We start from the raw sequence: 27,726 nt of genomic DNA on the forward strand, positions 1-27,726 counted from the left end.
CCTCTATTGAGAAAAAGTAATAGAAGAATAACATTTTACAGTTCCTCACACATAAGGGAAATACGAAATAGCAAGACCGTGTACTGGTGAGAAAAAAATTGTATTAAACAGTTTGACCTACATGCGAAATGTTGTGTGGTAGTCTGCTAACACAGCACAACTCCTTAAACGCATTGTGCCATCAGTATCATCCTGTGGTGATGCTTATTTTCAGTAGGGACAGTGAAGCTAGTCAGAGTTGATAGGAAGAGAGATACACTGCAAGAAAGCCTGCTATATGCTATAGTGGAGTGCAGTTGCACTGACGAAAGGCCAGTACTGACATAACACAAGTTTTAAAGTCCCTCCACTGGCTCCCTGTAGCTCAAAGAATTGATTTCAAAATACTGTTGTTGGTTTACAAATCACTGAACGGTTTAGCACCACAATACATCAAAGATCTGCTGTTGTTGTATCAACCTTCCAGACCTCTCAGGTCTTCTGGTTCTGGTCTGCTTTGCATCCCCAGAACCAGAACCAAGAGAGGAGAAGCAGCTTTCAGCATCTATGCACCAAAAATTTGGAACAAACTTCCAGAAAACTGTAAAACAGCGAAAACCCTGACTTCCTTTAAATCTCGACTAAAAACACACCTGTTTAGAATTGTATTTGAAACATAATATGTAACAATGTATTGTTTATTCCATGATGCATGACTTTGTGTTTTTGTGTTTATGATGTAAAGCACTTTGAAATGCCTTGCTGCTGAAATGTGCTATACAAATAAAATTTGATTGATTGATTGGTTTCATATATTAGATAACACTTTTGAAAACTAAGGGTGCACCTGTTGATTACAATTTTGGTTGATACAGATTTTTTTGTCTGAAATTTTGCTCAATATATCAAGAAAGCTGGTGAGTTGGTAACAGTGGAGAGACTATTGTTTACTCCAAACGGATTCATAACCTGGTGAGTAGGGCTGTCAGTCAAACCGCTCTCACTGCAGAGAAAAAAGGGACAGTAGTTGATTTTTAGATCTTTGTCAAGGTAGATGAGATCTTTGGATAAGAATAGATTTACATGTAAGTATCGGCCCATCACCGATCTCCCAAAAGTAAGAAAATTGGGGAATATTTATCAGCTGGTTGGTTTATTAGTGCACCTCTTTTGAAAACCATGTATTGAGTCCCTATTCCCTCACAATGAATTGTAATTTTATGTTTGTTTGTCACATAAAATCCCATAAAAATAAAATAAAATGTGTAGTTTTAAGTTGATGAAATGTAGAAAGTATTGAAAATGCAGTGAATTCTTACACAAGGTTCTGTAATTTTCCGTATGTTGGAAATCTGAAATTTCTTTAATAGAAATATTTAAAAACAACCTAAGTAGTAAGCGACTCAGATACTCAGTGTACAGAAATGGTATGAGGCAACATACTATTACCACGGAAATGGTATGTTGCATTTGTTGAAATGTGTACCCACATTTCATCCGAACAATGTCCCTGCACCTGTCCATTATCATTTTGCATTCATAATTTAGCAGTAATTAATTCTGCTTTTGTTGCTTTAGAATTTCCTTAATTTTATCCAAATTTCTTCCATCTTATCACAATGACTCCCCTCTTTTCCTGAGTGTCCTGCTTTATTCTCACGTTGTAAAAGAGTAAATGTTTTTCTTGATAATGAAGTGTGAAGAGATGTAGCCAGTTTGCCAAGTCTCATTTCATACCACCATTTTCGGCTTTGCTACACGAAGCATGTCCAGCAATAAGAAAAAGAAAACTCAGAGAGTTAAGAGACAGGAAAATATGTGCAAACTCCCTTAGATGGACAAGTGACTGAGATTCCAAGTGCAGTCATTGTGATCAAAGTTAATTGGCTCCAATTGGCTGGTTAAATATTTCCTTATGCTCTGGCTGTGTAGAATCCATCTAGCTGCACTTTATTTAATAGATGTGCCCCAATCACTTGAAAAAAAAAGGCAGTTTGTGACAACCCTTAAATGTGGTTTTTCTCAACATCTGTCCCATGTTTTGATTTCTTTTCATGTGCTCATAGATGAATTGGCAGTTCAGACTACTTAAAAATTATTTGAAAACCCTGCATGTGTATTTCTTCTGCTTTTTCTCAGGAACAAAACTGTTGGATTTTGTTTTGACACTTTAAAGATTCAGCATTTTTTCCCCTTTAAACTGTGATGACTGAAAATGTTGTGGTCAGTTCATGGAACGCGTTCCAGGATGACCAAACTCTACAGACGCTGCACTGATTGTCATTAATAATCATACCAGAGACGGGGTGACATTCTCTCAAAGGCATATTCATCCTCTCTCCTAAACTGAGCCCAGCCTATCTGAGTGTTAATTACCAGTTCTCAGCAGTGCCTTACCAGTTGTGTTTCCTCTCTCCTGATTTACAGTCTACCATCTCAAACAGAGCTAAATAGAGTCCCACTATAAATACCGCAGCCAACAGCAGTTATGTATTTAAGCATGTGCAGAAATGCATTTGGTCCATCTAATTTAGTCTAAGCCATAAAGGGAGACCCCAGAGGCTGTGAAGGAACACAGGTGCAGAGTTAGTGGCCAAATAGTGTTTGAATGGTGCATCCAAGTTTTAACATTGCTGGCCTTTGCACAAAGACATCAGATAAGGTTCTTAAATTTTGCACAATTTGCAATACGGTTTGAATTTTGCAATATTTTTTAAAGATAAATTATAGCATAATTTTTTTCTGGAGACCTTTTTGAACCGTTACCTTAAAGCATAAAAATGTCCCCAGTCTGCAGAGACCACAAAGGCACAATATTAGCTGATGTTCTACGTGTGTTCTTCGTGTGGATGTGTGTGAGTGGAGGCCAGGCCGTGTTGATAGAGCTGGTGAGTGATGATTCGGGGGAAAGTCATAAAAAGAAAGAGGGCATGCCGAAGGGGTCAACAGGGATCAGTTTCACCTTTATGTCTCTCTTTCTCTCTCCCTCTATTTTCTTCAAACTTTTTCTGGATCGGCACACTTTTTTTAGGGTGCTTTTCTTTTTAGGTGAGTCTTAGAAATACCACAGCCTCACCAAAAGACTCCTAATAAAGACTCCCAAAAATTTAACACATTCCCCTGCAGATATCTTATTGATTGTTTGGCACAAACCATTTACCACTCAGCCCTTTAAAGGATGGTAGATTATATGATCAGCACAATTGTTTTTTTGTTTTTTGTTTTGTTTTTTGGGGGGGGGGATTCCATCAGAAATGTTCTCAGTGAAGCAATGAGAAAAGTAATTCAAGGCAATATGATCCTCATTGATGTTATTCCCTCCATTATTTTTACATCAAGGTTTGCATCACAGATGAGCAAAGCAAATTGCTTTGACCAATCATCTATCAAATAATTTTTTTTACAAAATCATAATAATGCTAACTTTATATGAGTAATGTAATTACAGTGTCTTAAAAAATTATTTGTTCTATTACTTGTTAGCTCAACAGCTCTGGTCCAGGATTCACTGATCGCTACAGTTATGTGAACAAATTGGGACAAAAACAGCATGAATACTTTTGCACAACACTGTAATTGCCTCTATGTACATGTAACTGATTTATTTGAGGGGATTCTTAAGAGGATTTATTGTCCACATTGTGAAATCTATTAAAATCACCTAAACTGGAAAATCTGCGACACGGTGGAGTTAACTGATGGTCTGAAGTGATGTTTATAATGAAGCCCACTGAGGTTGAGTTTGCTGGGAAGACTGACAGCTCTGCCATTGCTCAGGTCATTGGAGGGTGGAGGGTTTACTATAGGTGTGTTGCTGCAGCCAGGACTCCAGTGCCGAACAGTATGTGGGAACCGGGGGCCTCGTTCTAGCTTACCGAGCCCCCTGTGATCCCCTCTCAGTGGGGTACGAGGGCTGCCGAGAAAACAACCCTCCCTGTCTGGAAAAAAAAGGGCATGGGGGCAAAACACTCAGCGAGAGAGGGAAAGGGTAAGAGGTCTTTAAAGGTGGGAACATTTTAAATAGAATGTTCTATGTAGAACACATGCCCTGAAAACATGTGGTGCTGCAAAGTCAGTAAGACATGTACTTACTTTACACATGCTAGTGAACCCACCCACACAAATGCACACATACCTGTGTAGCAGTCCTGTAACACTGTATGCTGACTCCCATTTATAGCTCCCAGTCCGCATTTGCAGGCCTGAAACCTCCTCTGTCACTCTCACCCAGAGGCTGACTGTTAATGAGGGATGCAGTGAAATGCACGGTTACCTTTGCCTCGTGGCTGAAATGGTCCTCCTGAGCCTCTTAGGTTGGAGCCGTTCTGTTAGTTTAACATCCCACTGCCAAGAGTCAGATCCTGTGCTTGCCATGACATGAGAGTGGTAGCTTTAATTATGTTCTCCCATATGGTTTATTTTTCTATGATTTTCTTTCCTCTTAAGGTGGAACCTGATGCTTTTCTTTGAATTTGGATAATAAGTTGCTCTACTGATTAGCTACCAATAAGCGCTTAAAACGGTGCAGCCTTATTTATTTTTATTTTAAAATTAAGACCAATACCTTTTTCAAATCATTAAGATTTTTACCAGATAGGAGTCTGCAACATAGCTTGGATGTTGATCTTCCTGAGTTGCTTTGAATCCAAAATAAGAACATAAGTTTTTCCAATTTTTTTACTTGCAAAACCCCCCCCCAAAAAAAAAACAGTGTCTCCTTTTTATTTCACTTTGCAATCAAGCAGTTCTTTGTGTTGGTCTGTCTCCGTATATTGGTTGGGATTTGACAAGATGTGAAGAGGTTGAAGGGTTACAAACATCTTTTCAAGGAGCTATGTGCTTTCAGATATAATCCAAACACTCATTTGAGTATTTGCCTGGCCACTGATGTAGGAATCCTGTCATACTCCTCCGTCAAGTCTCAAGGTTGCACCCCTGATGTGTTCTGGAAAGACTACAGACAGAAGGTGGAGGTTTTAAAGCCACCCTGTCAGTCATCACACTGCAGCGCTCCACTTCACATCACTCTGTAGCACCAATTCGCAGCCACACGCCAATCAGTGCTGAGAGTGTGTGGAAAATATTGCATTACTGTCTGATGACAAATTATATTTTAATATTTAAAAAAATGGAGACAGAACACCTGTTCAACATGGGTTTGATGGGAAAAATGAGCATTAACTTTCACAGATTTGTTCTACTTGGCAGGAATAAAACTGTTTCACTGTTGTGAGGAGAAAATGCTGATGTGACAGAGATTTGATATAGCACTTAGTGTTGCTTGCCTTGAGGTGTGGTTTGGATGTAAAATGCCAAAATTAGGAAATAATGAGCAGCAGCTCATCTATCAGATGTAACTAATTTACTGCCTACCTGTGAGGTGTAGGGTGCTGCTCTTGTCCCAACTTCTCAGAAACAAGGCTTCAAAGTCCCACTTTGTTGAAATACAGTTTTGCTCCCTGTGTCCCCATGCCCAGCTGTGGGAGTTCTCTTCCCCCTCCTGTAAAACCAGCATAGACATCTCTGTACCTGTGCTTTGTTTGGCACTGCTGTTTGAATTCCGTGACTGTTCAAGCAAAGATTGTGGATTGGAATGAAGAGGGTTTGAAGAACTCTCCCTTTGTTACTCACATCCTGTGTTTGACCCCCAGATAATCACAACCCTCCTCCACCCACCTCTGGACAGGGGTCCCTGTGGTGGGAACGGACAAGGAAGTTGCTGGGGGTCATAGACAAGGGGCAGGAGAGGCGGGAGGGGGCTGGATGACAGCCTCTTGCCAGTAGAGTGGCGGTATTGAGAACCTGTGAACAATTGATGAGCCATGTTCACATGGAATTAGCCTGCAGGGTCACAATACCATTTGCCATGATGGCTGCTGCTCCCCACCCCAACCCTGTCAAAGTTGCAGCTCACCTGATAGAGATAACAGAAGAAGAGAGGGCGCTATTTCTAAAAAAAACTGACGCCATTGTATGTCGGTGAGTGAACTACGCCTTCAAGAAATTAAAACAACTCTCAAAGAAAATGAACATGGCCTTCCTTGTATGTATTTTGGCAGAGTTGCCCTGTCTTTCTTCTCCATGCCTATGACTGTTCCAGTCACCACTCTGAGCTCTTCCGAGAGCTACAGGAAGACTCGGGCCGTCATTGCTGATTGCTTAATGACAGATGCTGAGAGAACAAAGAGGGCTCTGATAGCCTCCTCCTCAGTGAAAGGCTTTCAGCACTCCAGTGGAAAGATAGAGATAGAAAAAGGAAGACAGTGAACATCCTGAGTTCTTGTGGGATTTTTTTGTTGCCGTTTTGGCTTTTTCTTTTTTCTTGAGCTGCTAGAAAGTCAAATGAACACAGATAAAAGAAAATAATGTTGCTTATGTAATGAACAAAGCTGCTCAGTGTTTGGATAGACCAGTAGCAATGGCTTCTTCACTCTTTGGTACAGTAAGAACATCTGGTGTTAGTTAGTGATAATTATAGAGCTTGGTGAGGAGCAAGAAAGGAAATTCAATAGAAGAGCAATGCTGAAAATGTTCTAAGAAATTAAAGATTTCCCCCGAATGTGCCTCTATTATATAAAAATATATTTTGATCGCACATGATGTGTATAAGCATAAGTACTGTCAAAATGATGATGATGCTGTTACTGAGAGAGGAACATCTCTGCTATCTATTTTCAGTATCAATGAGAGATTACTGAAGTCAGAGGACACACAATTCTAAGATTTATTCTGGCAACCACAGCCGGACTTTAAATTTTCTGTCATAAAAAATGCTTTATTTTGAAATGTTTATAACCCTGTTTGAAATCTAATAGTTAAGGAAAGCTCTTTTATTCCAGGGAATATACATTGTTACTCCCACAATATCACTACAATATTCCAATAATAAAGGGCTGCTGAGGTACAGCCCTGGTAAGATATTTGTACTCTAATTTTTTTTTTTTACAGTACAAATATCTGCTCGCATGGGCAGACATATTACATAATGTGACCACAATCAGCCTTCTCTGCGAACAGTTTACAAAGTGTCTCGCATCCGCAAAAGAACATAGACGTCACAAAACAGCACACTGTTACGAAAGACATAATTAATCCTATTATCAGTGAATTGATTTTAAAGAGTTGACAGTATTGTCACAAGACCTTGAAATGGAGGAAGCTGATAAAGTGATGGGCTTTTGTGGAGCATGTCTGTTTGGATGAGTAGTCATAAGCAGGAGTTGTGCACCATGGAATGTGATGTGCGTCTTTGATGCAGACTTTTTATAATTTCATAATTTTCATAATTTTGATCTTCAGCCAGTGTTTAGATACGGTTTTAACATGTCTGCTATTTTCTGGTGCAGAATTATGATGCATGTCGCACATCAATTATTTCAAATTTGAGACGTCCTTGAAAACTACCAGATATGTATCCTGTTTAGTATGAAAGTGGTACAAATCCTATATTATTTTTGGGTGTAAAAAATTGGAATTGGGTCTACAGTGAAAAAGTCAGATATGGATCCTTTCCCCTAAAAAATGGATTTTGGTTGCATTTTTCTGTTGTGTGAACATATCGCTAGTTGGTCTTAATATCTTCACTCAATGTGTATATTATTTAAATACTGCTGCTCATAGAAGCTTTGAGGACATTGTATGATGATAATAAAAACAAGAGTCAGAAGAATGAGTGTTTGCCCTATGGTTCTTAAGTCTTCTTATGTTGCTGCTGAGAAATAAGAATAGGTTAAAATCATTATCAGTGTTCAGCAAAGCTTTGCAAAACCTGAATGGATATTGGCCACAAAATTCTCACCTGTGCATTTCTTCCAATAACCTTATCTGACTCAGAAACCTTGCCACAAAAAGAACTCTGACTCTACAATTTACAACATTAATTATACCTGCAGGTTCTCTACCAGGTGTTAATTTGTCAAATTCCAAATGATAATCTGAACAGTAAAATTCACCAACTAACAATATTTCTTTCAATTCCATCCGCTTCTTACAGCACCATTCATGGCTCTGTGGTGTTTACGAGGGCGTCAGAAGTGGCTCCTAATGAGTACGTGTGAGGGTTACTGTACAACATTCCCCGCAGCCACCTCCTCTATTAGCTTTTCCAGTCCTCACAGGGAGCCGGTGCAGAGGTTTATACCAGCACCAGCTGGGAATAGTAATTCCTGGAGTCTTGCTCATTCTTCCAGCAAGTTTCCCCATTTTTTTCCCCATGTGCACACAAACGGACAAATTTCTTTGTTGGAGGTCCTAAAACCCTGTCCATCATTTAATCGGGCATTGTTTCATAGTTAAGATACTATAAACATACAAAAACAATGTAGTAGGGGAAAGGAGACACTCAAGTTGTAGGTTCAGGCTATTATATTTTTCTTGGCCTTTTGGGTCTTAAATTCTTTACATTTGTTGAGGTTTGCTGTGTTTATTAGCTTTGAGTCCATAAAAAGTCATTCATAATCAGGCTGCAGTTATGGCGGCTGTGTTTGGCCTAATTACTGAGCCATATGTATGTGTTTGGGATTCTTTTGGCTGTAGGAACTTAAATGGGTCTATAATTAACACACAGAAAAACATTGTTCTCAAATATCTGTTTTGATCCATGCTGGCTGTCACACTCTGAAAGAAACAAATTACATGGGGAGAACAAACATGGGCAGCTATTGTCAACAGGGTACAAGGAGACAGCGTGTAATTTTGGATCCAGTGCCAAATGGGTGGAAGTGAATGCCTCTGTACCAATGCAGTGAAAGACGTGGTGGGAGCTGATTGTTGGAAGATTGTGTCTGATTCATTGCAGGTAATTACTTGATAATAGAAGCATTCCAGTCGCTTGCACCAGAATGGGGGGTATTTCGAGGCATCCTCTACTGGAGGCTTAACTCAGCGAGTTGTTTTTCTTTTTCTAAACAAACTGGTTTGCCTTCACAATCGAGGAAGGCAACAACAACATCAAGGTTACCTTTTGTTTGAGATGCTCAACATGGGACCAACCACAGCTTTCTTCAACTATTAACAATCTGCAAGCGAGTGGAAACATGTTAGAGCAACAGAGCAATGAGCCCCCGCCAGTGTTCGTTGGCAGTCCATCTTCTGGAACGCAAAGCTGTTTGCTGGCTCCATGTGAGGTCACCATGGACTCCTCGCATTTTACCCATTGCGCTCCTCTGTTTCCTCCTCTGTACCCTTGCTCCCCCCTTATCTGGGTGCCGGAGCCCCCGAGAGGAGGGGCTAGGGGTCACAAGGTCAAAGTCTTTTCCTCTTTGGATCTTACGGCTTGCTGGGAGAGACTTGGCGAGAGAATGGCTGCATTAGAGCTGGGGTTGGGGGTCAAGATTTTAATTCTGTTAAAGAACAGCTGGTTTGAGTTTCTCCTCGCGTCGCTATTCCCTCCCTCTCTCCACAAATCCAGGGAGATGAAAAATTTGTTCAGAGGGGAACCAGTAAAATAAAAAAGGTTTACGGTCCAAAGCCCTTACCCTTACCCTGCTTGAGCATTAGAGAGGAATGCAATAACGTCAGCATTTGGCCTCGCTTAGACTGACCTAAAACAAGGAAGTCCTTTTTGTGTTTGGGTGTCTTAACAACCGGATGAAACTTAATTAAAAAGCTCAAAAAATGTAAATGGATTTTTCATACTTTAAACCAGGGACATTCTTTTGCTCAAGGATCAATTTCCATGAGAAATTATTATTTCTCACATAATGTTAAACAGGTGAAACTGACATGTTTGGCAGTTGCTTTACCTTTTAAAAGGCTGCAGATTTTTAGATAAATTGGAAAATAAACTGCATCACTGTAATAGCTAGTATTCTTTCTGGTAATACAGCATTTGCCAGGTGCCAGAAACAAAGTTAAATCATAATATTTCACAAATTGTCATCCTTCACAATTACCACATTGCTCAAACTCCTGTTCTATTAACATTAGTTTTTTAAATTAACATTTTTTTCATATTAACATTTAGTAAACACTGCATGCAAAAGATGCAGTGTTGAACTGAATTTCAAGGCAGCATAACTTCACATTTCAAACATGATGATGGTATTGAGAGAGTGAAAGTAGGGGATAGGCACTAAAGCACTCCTATAAATGGAAAACTAATAGGTTTTTTTCTTCTGCCTGCTGCATCCTGTGCTGCTTTGCTGGCCGGCCGGCTGGCTGGCTCTCTAGCCCCGGGGCAGTGTTGGTGTGTGGCGCAGCAGCAATCAGAGGTCATAATTTCATTGGCGGTTAGCATCAGGTTCAATTTTTCTAGTAGGTTACATTTACCAGAAAGTCTGGATTGTGTTACTGTGTAACGGTGGAATCAGTGCAGAGCTGCAGGATCCCTCTACCTTTCCAAGACGAGCCAGGCAACCGCAAAGGAGAACTCCAGCATGCAAGTCTTTAGAAATGCGCAGAGACACATTCTGGTTAAGTTAATCAGTTTTATACCCCAAAACCTCTGAACCAGATTAACTATGAATCTTCTTTTAAAATCTTTTGTGTGTGAACCTATGTTTGTCTGCGGTTTATAACAGATGTTCACATGAAAGTTATTTGTTTTTTAAGCCTCTCTTGAAGAATTACTCCTTTCAGAATGATGCTTATCTAATTTTGAAAGAAATTAAAAATTCAACAAAATTTACATATTATTCTTTGCATATTTTTACAGGTTATTTGTATATGACATACTGAAGGCAGAACAACTTTTGTGAAGTCTCTTTATTTTATTGTTTTTTTATTTGAAGTTTAATAAATAAAATCAGTACTTGTATCTATTAACAATTCATTTCATTCTCCTGTACTTAACATTGCATTTAAGTTCAGTTTATTTCTTGTGGTATTTTCTTAAACTATACAATCTTTAAATCCTTAATTTTATATATTTTTATTATATCTTACTTTATAATACTTAATACCTTGAGTTCAAAATTTTAGAAAGTTACCTTAAGTCTTTAGTTGTCTGAATAAGTACAAAGCAGCACATGAAGACCAATTGGCAAATGGCTGTACAATACCTTCTGTGAAAAATGGATCATTTTTGTACAGAAAAATGTCAGTCAGGAAACTGCAAATTCTTCCTTGTAGTGTGATACGAGTTGTTTAAAGAAATGCTAGGAAGTGTCTGTCTTGGTTTCTAACAGCTGTTAGCTTAACTACCATGCTGGCATCTCTCTCTAGTTTAATAAACTGTGAGTACTCTGAAGCTACGTTTTGCTCAGGTATGTTTCACAGGTTTTTAACATTGCCAGAAAGCGTTTCCTGTTTTCCACTCAAGCATATTTCTATTGAGCAGACATAAAAAATAAATAAAATAAAAAAAACTTCCTGCCACAACTCTTTGGGGAAGCCATATTAAAGTGTGGATTATGTAAACTGCTGGTGATCAAGAGTTAAGGTGCACCCAGTGACCTCAAAACCAGCCAATCAGTGAAAAAGGAAGACTTTGACACTTGAGATTTGATTGGGGCCACTTTAAGGATTCAGCAAAGAAATGCAAAGATTGGTTTGAAAAAATATAAAGCTTTTATAGTTGATGGAAAGACTTATAAAGCCAAAGCACACTTTCCAGATAAAAAAATAAATAAATAAAAATCTCTATCAAGTATTTAAGAAAACAGAACTGTTTCTGAAAAAAACATGATCAAAAATGTCTTGATCGTCTTATAATCTAAAATGAATGCTTTGTGTGTTTCAGGAATGTGACCAGGTACATATTGATGATGTGTCTTCAGATGATAACGGCCAGGATCTAAGGTTCATAGTGTCTGATGATTTGTCAAAAACAGTGGAGTAGCTAGAGCTAACACATCTCCTCTTGGTTTTTATTTTAGTACGTATAACTTCAGCGCTGATGGTTTCCACGCAGCAGCTACGAGTGCCAACCTGTGTCTGGCCACAGGCGTTCGGGGAGGCGTGGACTGGATGAGAAAGCTGGCCTTCCGCTACAGACGAGTAAAAGAAATCTACACCACCTACAAAAATAACGTTGGAGGTAATCCCCAACAAGCAGTGCTGCATGCACAGTTCTGCTGGGCAAAAATGAGTCTGCACATATGCTCGTGGGTGCTTGTGTGCCCTCTTTGTGTGGCCGTTTATGTGAGTGCCTGCGTAAGTTTGGGGGGGTCAAATTTTGAAAATTTCAGTGGTATTCGGATGGCTGGTCCAACCCAAACATTGTTACCCTGCGTTTCAGGTCTGCTGGGCCCTGCCAAAAGGGAAGCCTGGTTGCAATTGCGAGCAGAAATTGAAGCCTTGACGGACTCCTGGTTAACACTGGCACTAAAAGCACTAACATTAATCCACTCAAGGTAGGACTCCAGAGAGCAAAATAGTACCCAGATCTACACCGCACATCCATAAGCCTGTATGTGGTGTAAATAAGCCAAGTGTGTCTGAGGCAATTAAAAAAAAAAAAAGACAAAACTCCGCTATGGATCTTTTTTTTTTTTTTTTTTTTTTGGACAGCCTGCCTATTCTAATTTTGACAAATAAGTGTGCTAAAAGATCTGAGCTGAAAAACGAGCCAATCCTTCAATGTTAGACATGTTTTGGGGACTTGATACATTGCTTTGTCTTTTATGCAGTACGTTGTGTTTTCTTTTCTCCTCTCTCAAAGCGATTTGAAATGATGTCACCACTTCACTCTCCTCCTCAGGTCAAACTGTGTGAATATTCTTGTGACCACCACACAGCTCATCCCAGCCCTGGCGAAGGTCTTGCTCTACGGCTTGGGAGTCGTCTTCCCCATAGAGAATATTTATAGCGCTACAAAAATAGGTAAAGTATGCTTTCCTATATTTGCTTCATTATTTTGAGCCTATTGCTTTGGGACATGCGTATTGTTTAAGCAGCCAAGAGACGCTCAGGGACAGGACTCCAGCTGGGGGGATGGGGTGGAAGGCGTGGATTTTTGTCACCGGAGAGGGTTGATGTTCTTCAGTGAGGGAATAGTCCTAATCAACCTGGGATTATTTTCTTGGAGCAGGACCTGTGCTGGGCCTCTGGTCCTCGCCTCTGCATATGAAACCACTTCTGCGCGTTTATGTCATTCTAGAGAAACAGAAGCCCCTCTCCTGCTCCTCCTCCTCTTATTCCTCCAATTTTTCTTCCACTTTCGCCCCTTTTCACTGTTTCAAATACAAAATAAACATTGAACTCCCCTGTTGGGAGGTTTTCCAATGTCTCTGGATCAATTCATGCATTTGCAATTTCATATCCTGATTTTAGGTGTACAGTTTAAATTTGTCCTTTCCATTTTGAACACACCAACAAACTACTGTATGCTCGTGTACTTATGCACTTTTTTTTCTTGTAGATAATATTTTCATAAATTGTAGAGCTAAATGGTCATCAAGACATTGACACATTATGTGTAATTAAAATTAAATTATAATTTAAAAACCTTATGTAGCACTTTTTGTACCTTTTTAGTTTCATTCACCATTTGGTTCAGTATTTGACCCCAGATTAAACCAAAAATAATTTAACTTTTAATTGAGTCATATAAACGCATTTCCTTACAGTAGAAAATATGCCAAATTTAGCAAATTACTTTACACCATTGGTTGCCAAACCAGCTATGACACCCCTGGTGGGAATTAATTGACGCATGGTTGGTACATTGTGTACCGACCACGCAAAGGAGGTAGAATAGCCAGCATCCTTTTCATGGAATATTGGAGCAGATTTGGGGGCTATTACACATTTTACTCACAAGAAGGAAAAACTAAGCTGTTTTTTTTCTGCGTGAGAAAAAAACAGCTTGAGCGTCACCCATAACATTTAAGTTAAGACTATTTTCATACTGCAGTTGGCAAGGAATGAATAGCATCAATTTATCAAGCAATCAAGTTTTATTCATGTTACTGATGTAACAAAAAGTGTTTTGCTGAGGTTCAGAAAAAGGAAAAAATAGCTAACAAACATCAATCAACAAAAAACACAATTCAAATATATTTAATAAAATAAGAAGTATTACTGACTTGGAATACTAGTGTTACACGTTTATTAGTATTAGTATTAGTAGTAGTACTAAAGGGTAAAAAGTTACTGACAAATAATATAAAACACTTAAAATCTCTAACATAGAAAATCTTTATTAACCATAAGACAAATACATACTAATAATAAAACATACGCACAGACTTTTATTTATGACGTGATCTAAAATAGTGAACTGAAAAAAATATACTAATAAAGTAATGTAAAGCATATTTAATTACAAATGCAGTAGAATAAAAAAATGTCTTATCACACCTATTTCCTGAGCAATGTTTACATTCTTCCTTGCTTTGTGAGTGTGGTGTTTTTAAAGGGGCTCTTGTCACAATCAACGTGGGACTCGGTGGCCATTGCGGGAGTGTGTTTCTGCTTGCATCCATGCGACGCTCCACTAACATCCTGACTTTCTTCGCAGGGAAGGAAAGCTGCTTTGAGAGAGTAATTCAAAGATTCGGGAGGAAAGTTGTTTACATTGTTATCGGAGACGGGGTGGAAGAAGAGCAAGGCTCAAAAAAGGTGAGAGGCACAAAACGGCTTATTTCTTCCAACTTTTCATTCCATAATGCCAGAAGCTTGTTATGGGCACTCAGAGAACACACAAAACATACCTGCCATACCACTCCGAAGAAAGTAATTAGCACTCCAGTTCTCCTTCACAATCTCATCCGTTTATCCTCTTATTAGGCGTCCAAGTACAAGAAGGAAAGTTGGTAGGCTGTAATCAGCGCTCTTCCTCCTCCAGCTCAGGTTTACAGAGCCGGAGAGGAGGGAGATGGCATAATTATATATTCCTGCTCTCTGCTCGGAGCAGTGTGAAAGCTGCATGTGTAATGCTAGACAAGCCCTTTCAGGCATGTTGAAGGCACATCGTAAATAGAGCGCACATAAAGAAGACTTAAATCATTGTTGATGAAATTAGAATATTTACTGCAATGACAGGCCTGTTAGCACGAGATGGATTGGGCTCAAAGCCGTTCGAGGAAACGTTTTTTTTTTCTTCAGACGAGTCTGACTTGGCTTTTTTAAATGTTGCCAGCTGGCTTCTGCTCCTTCTGTTGTGTATTGAGCATTTATGTCAAGTTTAGATGCAAATCAAAAGGCTGTTTGCCGCAAATGTATTCATTCTGAAATTTATTAGCGGCTTTGAAGCATGTCTCCCTGACAGTTACCATGGAGCTCTTTGTCAGGCTGAAGACTCACATTTTCTTTGAAACGTCGCCAGCTCTTTGTCCCTTCACCTGTTTGTCAGAAAACCCTAAGCAGAAGCACTGGGGTAAATGGACAGTGATTAGCAGAGAGCCAACAACTTTTTACTGTGAGTTAAAGTGTAAAACAATAGCTCTATATTATGAAAAGTGAACACACTCTGCGAATCCAATCTTGAGAGACGATTGTTGAAATAGATGCAAATATTTTTGCTCAGTCTTGAGTTGTTGGAGTGTGACATTGATGGAAGGATAAGGTGTTATTTTTCCCATCTGAGTGGTGCGAGTCCCATGAGATGGCACAAGAGTAAAAGGTTTCTGTGTCAACATCAGAGAGAACGTGGAATAACACGACAATTTCACCCGTCAGGAGGCGCACATCAGACGTGACACCGTGTGGAACTACAAAAGCAAAAGTCTCAAAGTCTTCATTCCTTCACCTTTTAAACAACAAAAAAAAAAATCACCGAAACAATTCTGTCTTCAGTTATTACCATCGCCTGGGAGAAAAGGCTGAGATAACATCTCCTGCTTTTAAACTTAAAAGCAAAGACAATTTACAAAACAAAAAGCAAAGAGCTTTTTAAGGGTCAGTGCAGGCTCTCCTAAGCGGAACATACGCCTGGGAGAGGCAATACCTTTAATAAGGGGAGGGTAATGGGCTCCACACACTGAAGAGCTGAGGACTCTACCTGACAAGCTCCTTTCATTCTCTGCGACTCAGGTTTCTCCTCCGTCCTTTGCTCGGGAACAACAGCTCATTTGCACTGTCCTAAAAACACACTGGCAAGCAGGAAGCTCAGTGAAAAGACACCATGGGGAGTTCACTTCTGTTATGCCTGAAAAAAGCTGCTGGCTTAGATCAGGGCTATAAAACAATTCACTGATGCTGCAGAGAAAGTAATTTTGAGGTATGATGTGTCTCAGAGTTACAACTGTTTGTTTTTGTTTTTTCTGGGAAGTTGACAATTTGGTCCTGGTTTATTTAATGGACAGCCTTAAATTTAAAAAAATTAAATCTACCATAATTACTTTCATGGTTTATAATTATACATAAGTATTGCTCATTGTTTGCAAAAATATTCACACCCCTGCAAGTCTTTTTATGTTTTGTCATGTTACAACTTCACCTTTCAAGGTGTTTAATTTGAGATTAAACACCTTGATGCAACAACACAAAGTACTGCTTAAATGTGAGGTCTCAGGGAAACAACACATTTTCAATTAGCTTTATTATTACAAAATCTCATAAGACACTGTTCAGTCTGCCATCTTAAAGTGGAAGAAGCATGACACAACTGCAAACTTAACTTTAAAGACGTAACCAAGAACCCTGAGGGAGGTGCAAAGATTCATATTTCTGGAGTAGGATTCTGTTGACACAACCATCATTACTCACACACTCCCCGTACCTGAAAGAGTGGCAAGAGGAAGTCCCATTGAAGCTAGCTACCATCCATGTTAGGAAACTAACACTGCATATTACACCAAAAACACAACGCATGGTGGTGGCAGCATCATGCCGTGCAAAAGAAATACAGATAAATCCTCAAAGTGCCACATGCGAGACACTATGTTGACCGCCCCCCTCCACCCAATCTGAGTCTTCGCGAAGATAAAGCAAAACTGTCTGTCTGTACATGTATTTCTTCACAACTATGCACTACTTTGTCAGACAACCACATACAATCTCAATAAATTTACATTCAAAAGTTGTTTTTATGTGACAAAATGTAAAAAAAAATTCAAAGGCTATAAATACTTTTCCAATTACTGTATGCCTCAATCCCAGCTTTTCAAAGCATTGTTTTTGGACATTTATGTCTAATATTAAACATTTCCTGTAGTTCTTCAATAATAATAGCTGATGATTTTCTACTCTATAACGAGTCATACATCATGGCAGAATGTTTCGATGAAGTCCTAACATGATGCTTCTCTTTGTCTCACAGCACAACATGCCCTTCTGGAGGATCTCCAGTCATTCGGACCTCATGGCCCTGCACCACGCTCTCGACCTGGAGTACTTGTAGCACTACACCAACACCACAGTAAACCCCTCTCTGCACATCAGGACATCAAGCGACCTTTCACCTTTGCCCTCTAGCCCTTATCCTTTGCTTTGCTGTGGCTTCCAGAGCTCAGAAAATAGGAAGAGCACCCCCACAATACTCTCATACACAAACCCCAGCTCTTCCTCATGTGCTGCCCGGCTGTCTTTCGCTACAATGAATGGAAAGAAGAAAAGAAGAGGAGAGTGGGGGGGAAAAAAAGAAGCATGCGGTTAATGTGCTGACATAAAGTCACGCATTGTCTTAACCCTGAAATTTTTCATTTCTCTTCCCTGCGACACAAAGAACGGGAGAGAGAGGTGAATTTATGGCGCAGCAGCTGCTCGCCCTGGTTACTGTGAATCGGCTGCTTTCTGAAGCTGCCAAAGTGTTTTACGGCCCCTACACACCTTCCCGTTTGTGCCGGGGCTCCATCAGGTTTCACACCTTAGAGGAGAGCAGAGCTACTGATGGCCTCGCCTTCCGCGCCGCAGAACTCAGCTTCAGCTGCCGGCCAAGCTTTCCGCCTTTTTCTCCACGTACTTTGCTCTTTCCCAGTTGTTCTTTCGATTCACCACCTTTTTGGTCTCCTCTCTCTGTAAGCGGACAGACAGACTTGAGGTGATTTCTGTCAGCCTTAGCGTGGGAGTCCTGTGCTTCTTATTTATGAACAGACTTTGCAAGTGGCCCCCGTGCCACTGAGAAGGTACCTCGATAAGACTTGTGCCTTTTACAAAGAAACGGTGAGAGGAAGACATTCATGGAAGAATCAAAAAATAAAAATAAAAGGGGGTTTTCTAATAATTTAAGAAAATTAACAAAAAACTTATTTACAACACTAAGACAATCATGTACAGAGGAAATCCTGTTTTTTTTTCTGTGTGTAAGTTTGTAATCACTGGACTATTCCTTCCTATAATCATTTAGGTACATGCTCTTGAAAGGCGGCTTTGCTTTTTAATTGAAGTAAAACTATAAAGGAATTAAATTGCCCACAAGCTTGTGGAGGACACCTGAAAGTGTTGGATGTATTCAAGTTGAATTTTGTTAAAACGGTGTAGATATTGGGATCGTGTGATCAATTGTTCGTCAAGACCAAAATCGTTGATATCAAAGGGTCAAGGAGCTTTCTTTTGATTCTGAGTTGTGTCTCATCCTTGTCTCCTCTACTATATGTTCCATATTTGAAGGGGAAAAGGGTTTATGTTAGTCACTCAGAGAGGTAGCGCTCCACTTGTGTCCTTATGGCATTTCACCAGCTTGCAACCCTGATCTCAACATATTGAAACGACAAAATTAACTCTGGTGAAGGTTTAAAGAATCGCAGCAAAAGGCAGTTTCCTGCCTCCTGCGGGGCATTTTAACTGCATTTCAGATAAATCTGATCTTTAAAGAAGCAAGCTTGAATAGGTTTTATTATCTTTTATACAAGCACTATAAGAACTCTTGTACAGTGAGCATAATTTTGTATGATGTAGTGTTTTTATTTCAACATTGACTTCGACGGGGTAATCATAATTAACAGTGAAAGAAAAGCCACTAACTTTAAGGGATTGGGGAACTTACAGGACATGTGCTATCAACTGTGAATTTCTTAAATAGAAACCAACTTGTTGTGTTTCTAATTTTTCCCTCCTTTGCACATGTTCACTCTTGGCCTTCGCATTTAACTTCAGATCCCTCTCTGCTCGAACAGAGCCCCCCTTGTGTCGAAACAACCTCCACACACACGCATACACACACACACACTCACATACTGCTGCTAGATCAAGGAAAAGGTAGGTAAATAGAGAAAATGTTTTATAGATTCATACAGCACGCTTTTTTTATTATGTTGCAATCATAAATGCAAACTGGAAATAATTTACACTTCATGGGCCTCATCGTGAAAACGCAAAAGATTGTTGTGTCTGCAAAAATATGTGTACAGATGTTTTTGACATTATTATTTGATTGTGTTTAAATTAATAAAACTGATTTGTGAGCTGTTGCATGTCGTCTTGATTTCTTTGGTATGCAAAAGCGTATTTTTAGCATGTGTTAAAATAGAGGGTTTTTTTCCTCCCATTTTTCAAATGTGAATTAATGTGGTTACAAGATTTAAAAGGTTCAATAATATCATTCTGGACTTCAGACTAAATCTGATGGCCCAGAACTTAATCCAGTAATACTTAGTAGCAAGTAATCATCCCATACACCATTGATTTATAAAGTTTGCACTCAAACCTGGATGTGGACCAAATAGCAAGTCAATATAGACTCCTTTTATTTTTAGGACATGTTCAGCTGAGTCTTCACTGGCTGCTTCATGTGACAAACCTGAGCATAATGGATCATGCTACTGTAACAAATAAGGACAATAATATTAGCTTTTATTAGTGCTTCATTTCTAAATCATGCAAGTAAAGCGTCATCCACACAACTGAAACCACCATTAAACGTTTTATGATCCAGATTATCAACAAGTCAAATCAAAATAGAACAAGCTCATGTTTACGTATCCCCTCAGCAAACATTCACCACCTTCAAAATGATTATTAAACCTAATAAGTATTCGACACCCGTTCTGTTTTTAATTGTCAAAAATACTTACTGCTAGATTTTTAGCAGTTTCAGAAAAAAAAAAAATCACAATAAATGTTTTTTTTTTCCCGTTTTTTTATTTTTATTATTTTATTTTAATTGAGCCATTCAAATTTACACTCAGATATATGATCAAATATTTTCAGGGCAAACATTTGTTAACTTTGTGAAACATCAAAAATGTAAAACTAGATTAAGAAAAATAAGTAAAGAAGTTATCAAGGTACTTTTTTGTCTTTTAATTAGACGCAATTAAAAGACAAAAAAGCTGCTCTTGAAAATGTTTAGCGCAAGTGGAGCATGAACAAACAATTGCACCAGGAATTTGGTGCCTTTTTTGTCTTTGTCTTTTTTTCATTTTAATGAAAAGGGTTTTCTCCTCACTTGATCTGTACCTTTGAATATTTCAAGAAATCTGAATTAGAGTGCTTGCTGTTTGAGCGCACTTGCTCAAACAATGTATATTTGCTAATAATGTATATTTGAGCATTACTCAAAATGCTCAAATATACATCAACTTCTCGAAATACATCTTTGATTCCCTGGATAAGCAATTTTATTAAAGTCCCACATCTGCTAACTGTATTTTTCATCAAGCCTATAAGAAGCCTAATATCCTTAATATATTAAAACCCACGCAAGAAAATCACTGTTTATGTCTGAAGTCTTCTGTGCAAAATGGCCAAACCACTCAAATCCAAAGGGAGCCGAGTTGGTTAAAGTACTGTTTAAACAATATTTTTAAAAAAATGCATATGCATGTGAGGTAGGTTTTAATGAGGTGGTCATTGCTTAAAAGCTTCAGTATGTAACACAAGTCTTGACATGTAAGACTTGTGCTTCATACCTCCGGCCTCCTGAACCACTTCGAATGATTAAGAATGCATGGAATTTTATTACAGCTGCACAAATTGTCTAATATCCAGAGCAATTATGTTAACATACGAAAGAGGAGTGACGGACATCTGCAAGACTGAGCCGACCAAACTCTGGATCCTCTCATCAGAAGTTCGCATCACAGTGATTGTTAAATGTGCTTTTCCAACTTCTGAACAGGTGAAAGTGTCTGAGATCCTGGCTTGCTTTCCTTCTTGGAGAGAAGCACTACTCTGTCGCAGACTAAATGTCTTCTCCCTCTGATAAGTTTTCCTGATGCTTGGAGATCTGGAAGAAATAGCCAGACAGGACCAGACCAGACATTTCTTTGAAAAGAGTGGGTGTCGATGCACGCCAGCCAGCCAGCCAGCCAGCCAGCCGCTCTGGCTGTTTTAGCAGAACAGAGGGGAGCCAGATTCTTTCTGCTCAACTCGTCTCTTTTAGCTTACTCTCAATTTCTCTGTCATAGCTTTGATTTTTGCTGAGATTTATCATCGTCAATTTAATATTTGTGGCTGCTGCATGGTTGAGTTTTATGCTTATTATTGGTGGTTTCTCATGCGCATCTACATTTACGGAATAAAAATAAAGCATCTCTTCCCTCTTAAGTCTTGATTTGGTCATTCTTCTCCGTGACGTCCCATCAAAGTGCCCACCCTCCATAAAACTGTACTGGAATAACAAACAATGCCATTGGTGATTTACGACCTTGCCCAGACAGTGATTTCACGCAGATTTCCATAGAAGGGGCCCTCTGACGATGCATCGCAATTGAACTGATATCGTATTACACACGTATCAAAGTCGCCCCAAAAAACCTGATCCACACGCACATGAGCCACATCTCTTTTACGAGCGGGAAGCCTATTAATAGGCTTGTGTTCTTTTGGTGGCTAAAGTGTCTCAAGTTAGGGGAATTTGCATCTGTAGAGAACAGCTGTCCACAGATTCAGACAATAGGCAAAAGAGGGAATTAAAAAGGAAGAATTAGGCAAAAAGACCATCCTTAGAAAAAGACCATCCTGAAAAACTCAAGCTGTGAGCTTCATTATCCTTTTCTTTATTCTTGTTTTTGACTTATCTTACTTGTTTTGAAGCTGGGTAGACAAAGCTAATGTGTCTGACTGCAGTAACAAAACAAAGGCCTCTTGCTCCCGTTGAGCAGATCCCAGCCCTTGACTCGCTCAGTCAGCCGCGGCAGGCAGTGACAGTAGCAAACCTGTTGTCATGCTGTAGCAGTCGTGGTGGTGGTGCTAAACTAGACCCTTTGTTTACCGTCTGTTCATTTCTCAGTTCCTGGGATTTGAACGACGGAGCAGGGCAGGGACAGCTGGTCATCAGGAAGCCACGGATGCCAGGGATCTCAGCCAGGAGGGCCAGCTCCAGAGTGGGCCTGTGTCCACAGCCATGCCTGTCCGATGCAGACTGGGCATTCCCAAATGAGTTAGGATTGTCAAATGCTATTAATGTATTTTAGTGGGGTCAACAACGTTCTGGTCTTTGGGGTTAATAGAGCCAGAGAGCCAGTTGAGGCACCTAGGGGTCTTTATGGTTTGGCTACCCTACACATCCAGGGATCAACTAGATGAGAACTTTCTTACTGTACCTTTTTCACCACTAAAGTTCCATTACATGACAGTAGTGATATTACGCAAAAAAAACATCACATTTTCCAGAAAGAGGAAGAATAAAACTAAGGAGTTTTAATGACGCTGCTGGTTCACTGAACCAGTTCTCTAAAAAAACTAATGGCGCCTTCACAGAACAGCTGTATTTTGTTCAGAGAATAAATTTCTCATGAATACAGAAATACTTAAGTCAGAGTCAATTGGTAACACTGTATCTTATTTACGAGTGACAAATTTAAGAGTGAAAAATGGCTTAAAACCGTGTCACACGTTTAAAGAATAAGGAAAAAATTTAATTACAATTAATCGATCACAAATTCTGCGGTTAACTCGATTGACTCTTTTAAGAATTGTTATTAAGTCCCTCTATTCCCAAAACTGTGCACTACTTTCTCTGGTCTACATAAACTTTAAATAAACTTAAAATTATTTGCATTAAAGTGTGTGGCCATAGAGTGTCAACATTTGAATAATAAGAAGGGATGAAACATTGCCAAACAAGGCTTTGTAATTTTATGATCTGGATCAGTGAAATCTGTTTTATTTGTGATTCAAACTAAGAATAGGTCTCATAATAAGAATAGCGCCCATACTGGGGATGAATAACGTCCCTTTTGTCCAGTCTGTCCTCGTTTATGAAAAAACTAGAGATGTTGGCCTTTATGTCGCTGCCTACTAAGTTTTTCCCCTTCATGCATTTTGGAAATCAAAACTCCCCTCCAACTGCTCCTACAAAGTATTCCTTATACAGAAGAAGGTACATCTCTGTCTGGACTCAAACTAATTGGCTGTATAAACTCAGCAACACTTTTATGTAACCTCTCCCCGCAGTGCATAACCACTGTGAGGCTGCAGTGTTTGGGTTGTCGCGAGATTGAGTGGCAACGCTCAGCCCGGAGTTGAACCGATGCTTGCCGTCTTACCCAACCGCACCACAGCTCCACCTGCATCTGTGGTCAGACACACACACACACATACACACCCCACTATTTACAGGGCCCACCGCACCGGCCCATCTAAAGGTGAGTGGCAAAGATTTATAAGGAGAGCTGAGGCCACCCCACTACAGTGAGAACGTGTGTGCCGGTGTCCTCGTTCATGACTTCTCCAGGTAACTCATGAGCTGTGAGCTACGAGGTCCCTGAGGGTTTATAATTGCAATCTCCTCGGACCTCCCTGTGTTGAGTGCGTGAGCCTGTGTGAGTATCTTTGTAACATTGTCCCTCTCTGCTGTTAAGTGGAACACTGCTCCTTGGTCAAGCCTTGGTTCTCGGCCAGGCAGTCCCCCCTTCAAACCAAAACGGCTCCTTTTTAAAGGAGCCGTTTTAACAAACTGTCACTAATGCACATGTGTTCCAGCTCAGTTTGTTTTTGCTTAATAGATAAGCTGGGATATTGTCCATATTTTTGCACTAAACTGTGTGGCCATAGAGTGTCAACATAGAAAAGAAACACTAGCTCTAGTTCTAAGGTGAACTTGCTGTGTTTGAATTGCAGGTATTTCCTTGAAAGGCTTGGAACGGCTGCTGCTGTTAATTATCATGAAAAGGAAATTGAATTAGCTTCCTCTGAATTTGTCCAAGCACAGGTCCAAAGAGACATATTTCTCCCCAAACTGCGTAAATGCCATTATTTTCTACTTCAACTAACACATTGTGTGTTTGCATACTGCAGAATATTTTTATTTAACTGCATAATGCTATGAAAATGTTTTTTTTTCACACTTTAATGTTTTTAGCTCATCAAAAAAAAATGCACCATCAGAAGTCTTCCTCTCCTCAAATGATCAAAATACATTTGTTTCCAGAGTATATCTCCTTATTTTTTATAGACCTTTAGATGGACAGCTCGTTGATATGACCACTCAAACTTTAGTCAACTATCCAATAATAGGACTCTTCCTCTAAACATCTAACATCTCAGTACCTTTTTTACAAAGAACAGCAGAGTTTTTGTCTCATGGCTCAACCAGCTGACCAGCATTTTGCATATCTCCACAAGTTGGAGAGCCTCCTTGCCATCACCCTAATCGTTAGCCTTCTCTGCAGATTTAAGTTGAGACTCTGGCAGAACCGCTTCAAAATGTAAATATTAATTTCACAAGAAATGTGTTTACTTGTGGACTTTATAAACTTAAATCAATATCTGGAAAGGAATTATTAAAGGTATTTACCTTTTTGTCTCAGCTTTGAAAAGCATAAAAATCAGGAAGCACATTTTTTCCTACAGAGACAAACCATCACTGTATTACAGCATATTTTTCTCCTGTCTGGCTTAGGTTGTCTTGACTGGTTTAGTAGGAATGTTAATGTTCTGTTCCAATTGGCTGAAAAAGGTTTGCTCTGCCTCTAGCTGGGCTGGGGACACAGAAGGGATGTAGGGGTCATTGGGGACAGGATAAAATATTCTATATCCTGGGTGACTCTGCTGTTTTTGGGGATTACAAAGGGTTTTACTGGCGGATGAAGGAGAGTAAAGTGGTAAGTGACATTTCTGGTCTGGGAATATAGCAATCAGCAGCATGGAGCCGCGCCAAGACTAACGGACCTGGCCAGAAAATGCTAAAAAGGTTTGGAAGAGAGTAAACAAACTGGTAGTGCTGGTTTGCGGAGTGGGAGGGTGTAAGGAAGGGAGAGGGAGTCCAGGGGGACAGATCTGTTAACCATCAGTGGCTGCGTTTCATCCCGCCGCCCGTCTCCAAAAACTTTCAAGGGAGGCTTTGTGTACCTGCTCTGCAGACAGGAGCTGGGAATTTGGGGAACAGGAAACCAAGGCTGCTTCCCCCCCTCCTGTTTCCCCTGTTCCCCACACTTCCCCCTGTCCCATTCCCCATGCCCCCAGCTGCCCTGCAACACACACCCCACTTTCACCAAATGTGGTGCCCTCTTTCTGTCATCACCCTTTGCTAAACCCTTCCACTTTCACTGATCATTTGTAGTTCTGTGAGAGAACACACAGCGGAATATGTCATACAAAACACACATCCAGGTAGGAATGATAAGAGGATGGGCGGCTTGTTCCTCTGCTTTTAAATGTGAAGGATACATGTGTTGCATCATGACCTCACTTAAATAAACTGAGGAGTATTACACAGCAGATACATGACTATGTGCTCAGTGTAATCGTCTCTGAACCACAAACACAGAGGACTGGAGCACTGACAATAGTTCACTATGCTAACTGGACCATGTTGTCCATGAGCTGCTCAAGACCCATGGTGCAATGTGCACTAGTTCACCTGAACTTATTCCTTAGTCGATCATTAATGATGGCAAAATGCTTTTATGCCAATTACAAATAAACCTGAAAAAAAGTCAACCTTTCACTCACCTGAATGTTTACCCTTCCCCAGAGATAATCTAACAATGCAACCATCTGGGGATGACGACCATCACTTTGTTCACTCCTCATCCCCAGATTAGTGTCCTACCTTCTAACAAATAAACCCCACCCATGGATCACGGTCAAGAATTTTTGAGTGGCATATTTTACTTCTAATACAAAATCATTGTAAGAGACAGAGTCAGAAAAGTCAGAACCATGGTAATTTTTCATAAGGTGACAGTGACTCAAGGGGTAGCAGTCGGTCCTAAAACTGGTGGGTTGTTGATTTGAAACCCCACTCTGTCCATCTCACTCTCTGCTTCCTTAGTGGAGGTACTCAGATGGCCAAGTGGCAACGCAAATGCAGGTCACATACCATGTTACTTGCAAGAAAGTTTTTATTTATTCATTCGTTTTAAATAATTGATAACATAAACTTATTTGTCTCCTTATCTTCAACTCGTCACTGACAAGCACATAAACTTAGATGTCTACAGTGGGTGGTATGAGAGTTTGAGTCTCGGCTCACAAAATTGAATGTTGGCTATGCTGGCCACCCAACATCTTCAAGACTTTATTTGGATTTGAGATCAATCTTACAGAAAGATATATTTGAAATGTAAATGGGTTAGCTGTCAATCAGGGAGTCCCATGTATAGCAACTCAATAAATGCATAATGAAACTTCTACCTAAACGCTGGTACTAAAGGCGCAACAAAAAAAAAACATTTTAAGAAGATTTAATGTCAGTTATCACTTACCAACTATAAGGACAAAAATTGGTTCAGATTTTCAACAATCATTTAGAATTTCACTTTTAAATGGGCAGCCTGTAAATCAGCGTATTATCAAAAAGTATAAAAATCCTGGAAACATATCCAGAAGGTATGCACATAAAGTTAAAAATGGCAACAAAGAGGAAACAGCCAGCAGGATGGAAGTTGTCTTCTACAATGGAGGGTATTTCTCACAACTGATAGGATTTGTGTTAACAATTAATAGCATTACAAACTCTGTTGAAATTCTGAATGAAACATAATTACAAATAAACATTTGTTTCCGAGGAGATAAGAAAAAGGTGCATCATCAAAAGATGACCCTTTTCTTAAATATCCTCCAATCCAATTATTCTGTCAATAGTGTCTATAAAATAAATGAAACAGTAAAATAACTGTTAAAATACATACAAATAATTTATTTTTCTATTTATTTTCTAGATTGAGAGCGAAATCATTTGAGTAACAGGTTATGAGGCGAGCTACTCATAGCTGGTACCGAGGTGACACGGATCATAAAGGCTTCATTGTTAATGCTGACTTGTCTCCCAGTATGCTAAATTAAAAAATGGATGTAACCTAACACGGGATGGTAACAGCGATAAGATCTTGAGTCTGCCCGTGTCCCTGCAGGCCCTACTCCACCTCTGTACAACAGCAGGGAAGGCAGCACATCACTAACAAGAGGCGTACAGAGGAAAGTGAACATCCCCAGAATCAGCAGATGTTTTCTTTTTTTTTTTTTTTGGTGCATAAAATTATTCCTGATGCTTATATTACAGTCACCTTTCAAAGCCTCACAAAGCTGCAGGCAATGTCTGTCTGGTGCAGTAGGAAGAGGAAATGCAAGGCAAGACATGGTGTGAGCTGACAGTAGTTGCAACAGTAAAAACGCATGTTTACATATTAGCTCATGTGGTCATGTATGACCCTGTTTCGTGTGTAGCCACAGAGTGCTGAAGTCACTGTAAATAGCTGTCAGCTTGTGTGCTGCTTATGCATTATGACCATGCGTGCTGGTTCACATGAGTATGTTGCAGCAGAGTCACAACGCAGCACCATGACAACATTGGAGCTGTCTGATCCTTTCTGTCTAATTGTCTGTGACCTCGTAACTGGAGACGCACTCTGAAGGCAGGAGGAGGGCCTTTCACACGGCAATCACTATTGCATTTGTCCTCCACGCAACTCCTGAATACCACCGCCAGACAAAAAGGTGTCTTTTTGTGTGCCTAAGAGTGCACGCATATGCAGGTGGGGGTACCGCTTTAATTTACAACTCATACAGGAGAATGCATTGTATTGATTAGTAGGAGGA

The 27,726-nt window shown here is 39.7% G+C and overlaps 1 protein-coding gene across 20 annotated transcripts in view; it reads left to right on the forward strand.

Annotated features, from left to right (window-relative positions):
• eya1 (EYA transcriptional coactivator and phosphatase 1) overlaps window positions 1-19,212 on the forward strand; it is a 77,513-nt gene extending 58,301 nt beyond the window's left edge. For all 20 annotated transcript variants that reach the window (XM_055037264.1, XM_055037268.1, XM_055037260.1 and 17 more), the window contains 6 exons: window positions 11,660-11,718; window positions 11,796-11,956; window positions 12,158-12,272; window positions 12,620-12,741; window positions 14,381-14,481; window positions 17,123-19,212. In XM_055037264.1, the coding sequence (XP_054893239.1) occupies window positions 11,660-11,718; window positions 11,796-11,956; window positions 12,158-12,272; window positions 12,620-12,741; window positions 14,381-14,481; window positions 17,123-17,203 (639 nt within the window). In that variant the 3' untranslated portion in view covers window positions 17,204-19,212. The remainder of the gene's footprint in view (window positions 1-11,659; window positions 11,719-11,795; window positions 11,957-12,157; window positions 12,273-12,619; window positions 12,742-14,380; window positions 14,482-17,122) is intronic.
• The last annotated feature ends 8,514 nt before the right edge of the window (window positions 19,213-27,726 follow it).

The sequence above is a fragment of the Poeciliopsis prolifica genome, unplaced genomic scaffold, assembly GCF_027474105.1.
Source record: "Poeciliopsis prolifica strain line A6 unplaced genomic scaffold, Auburn_PproV2 SCAFFOLD012, whole genome shotgun sequence".
NCBI lineage: Eukaryota > Metazoa > Chordata > Actinopteri > Cyprinodontiformes > Poeciliidae > Poeciliopsis > Poeciliopsis prolifica.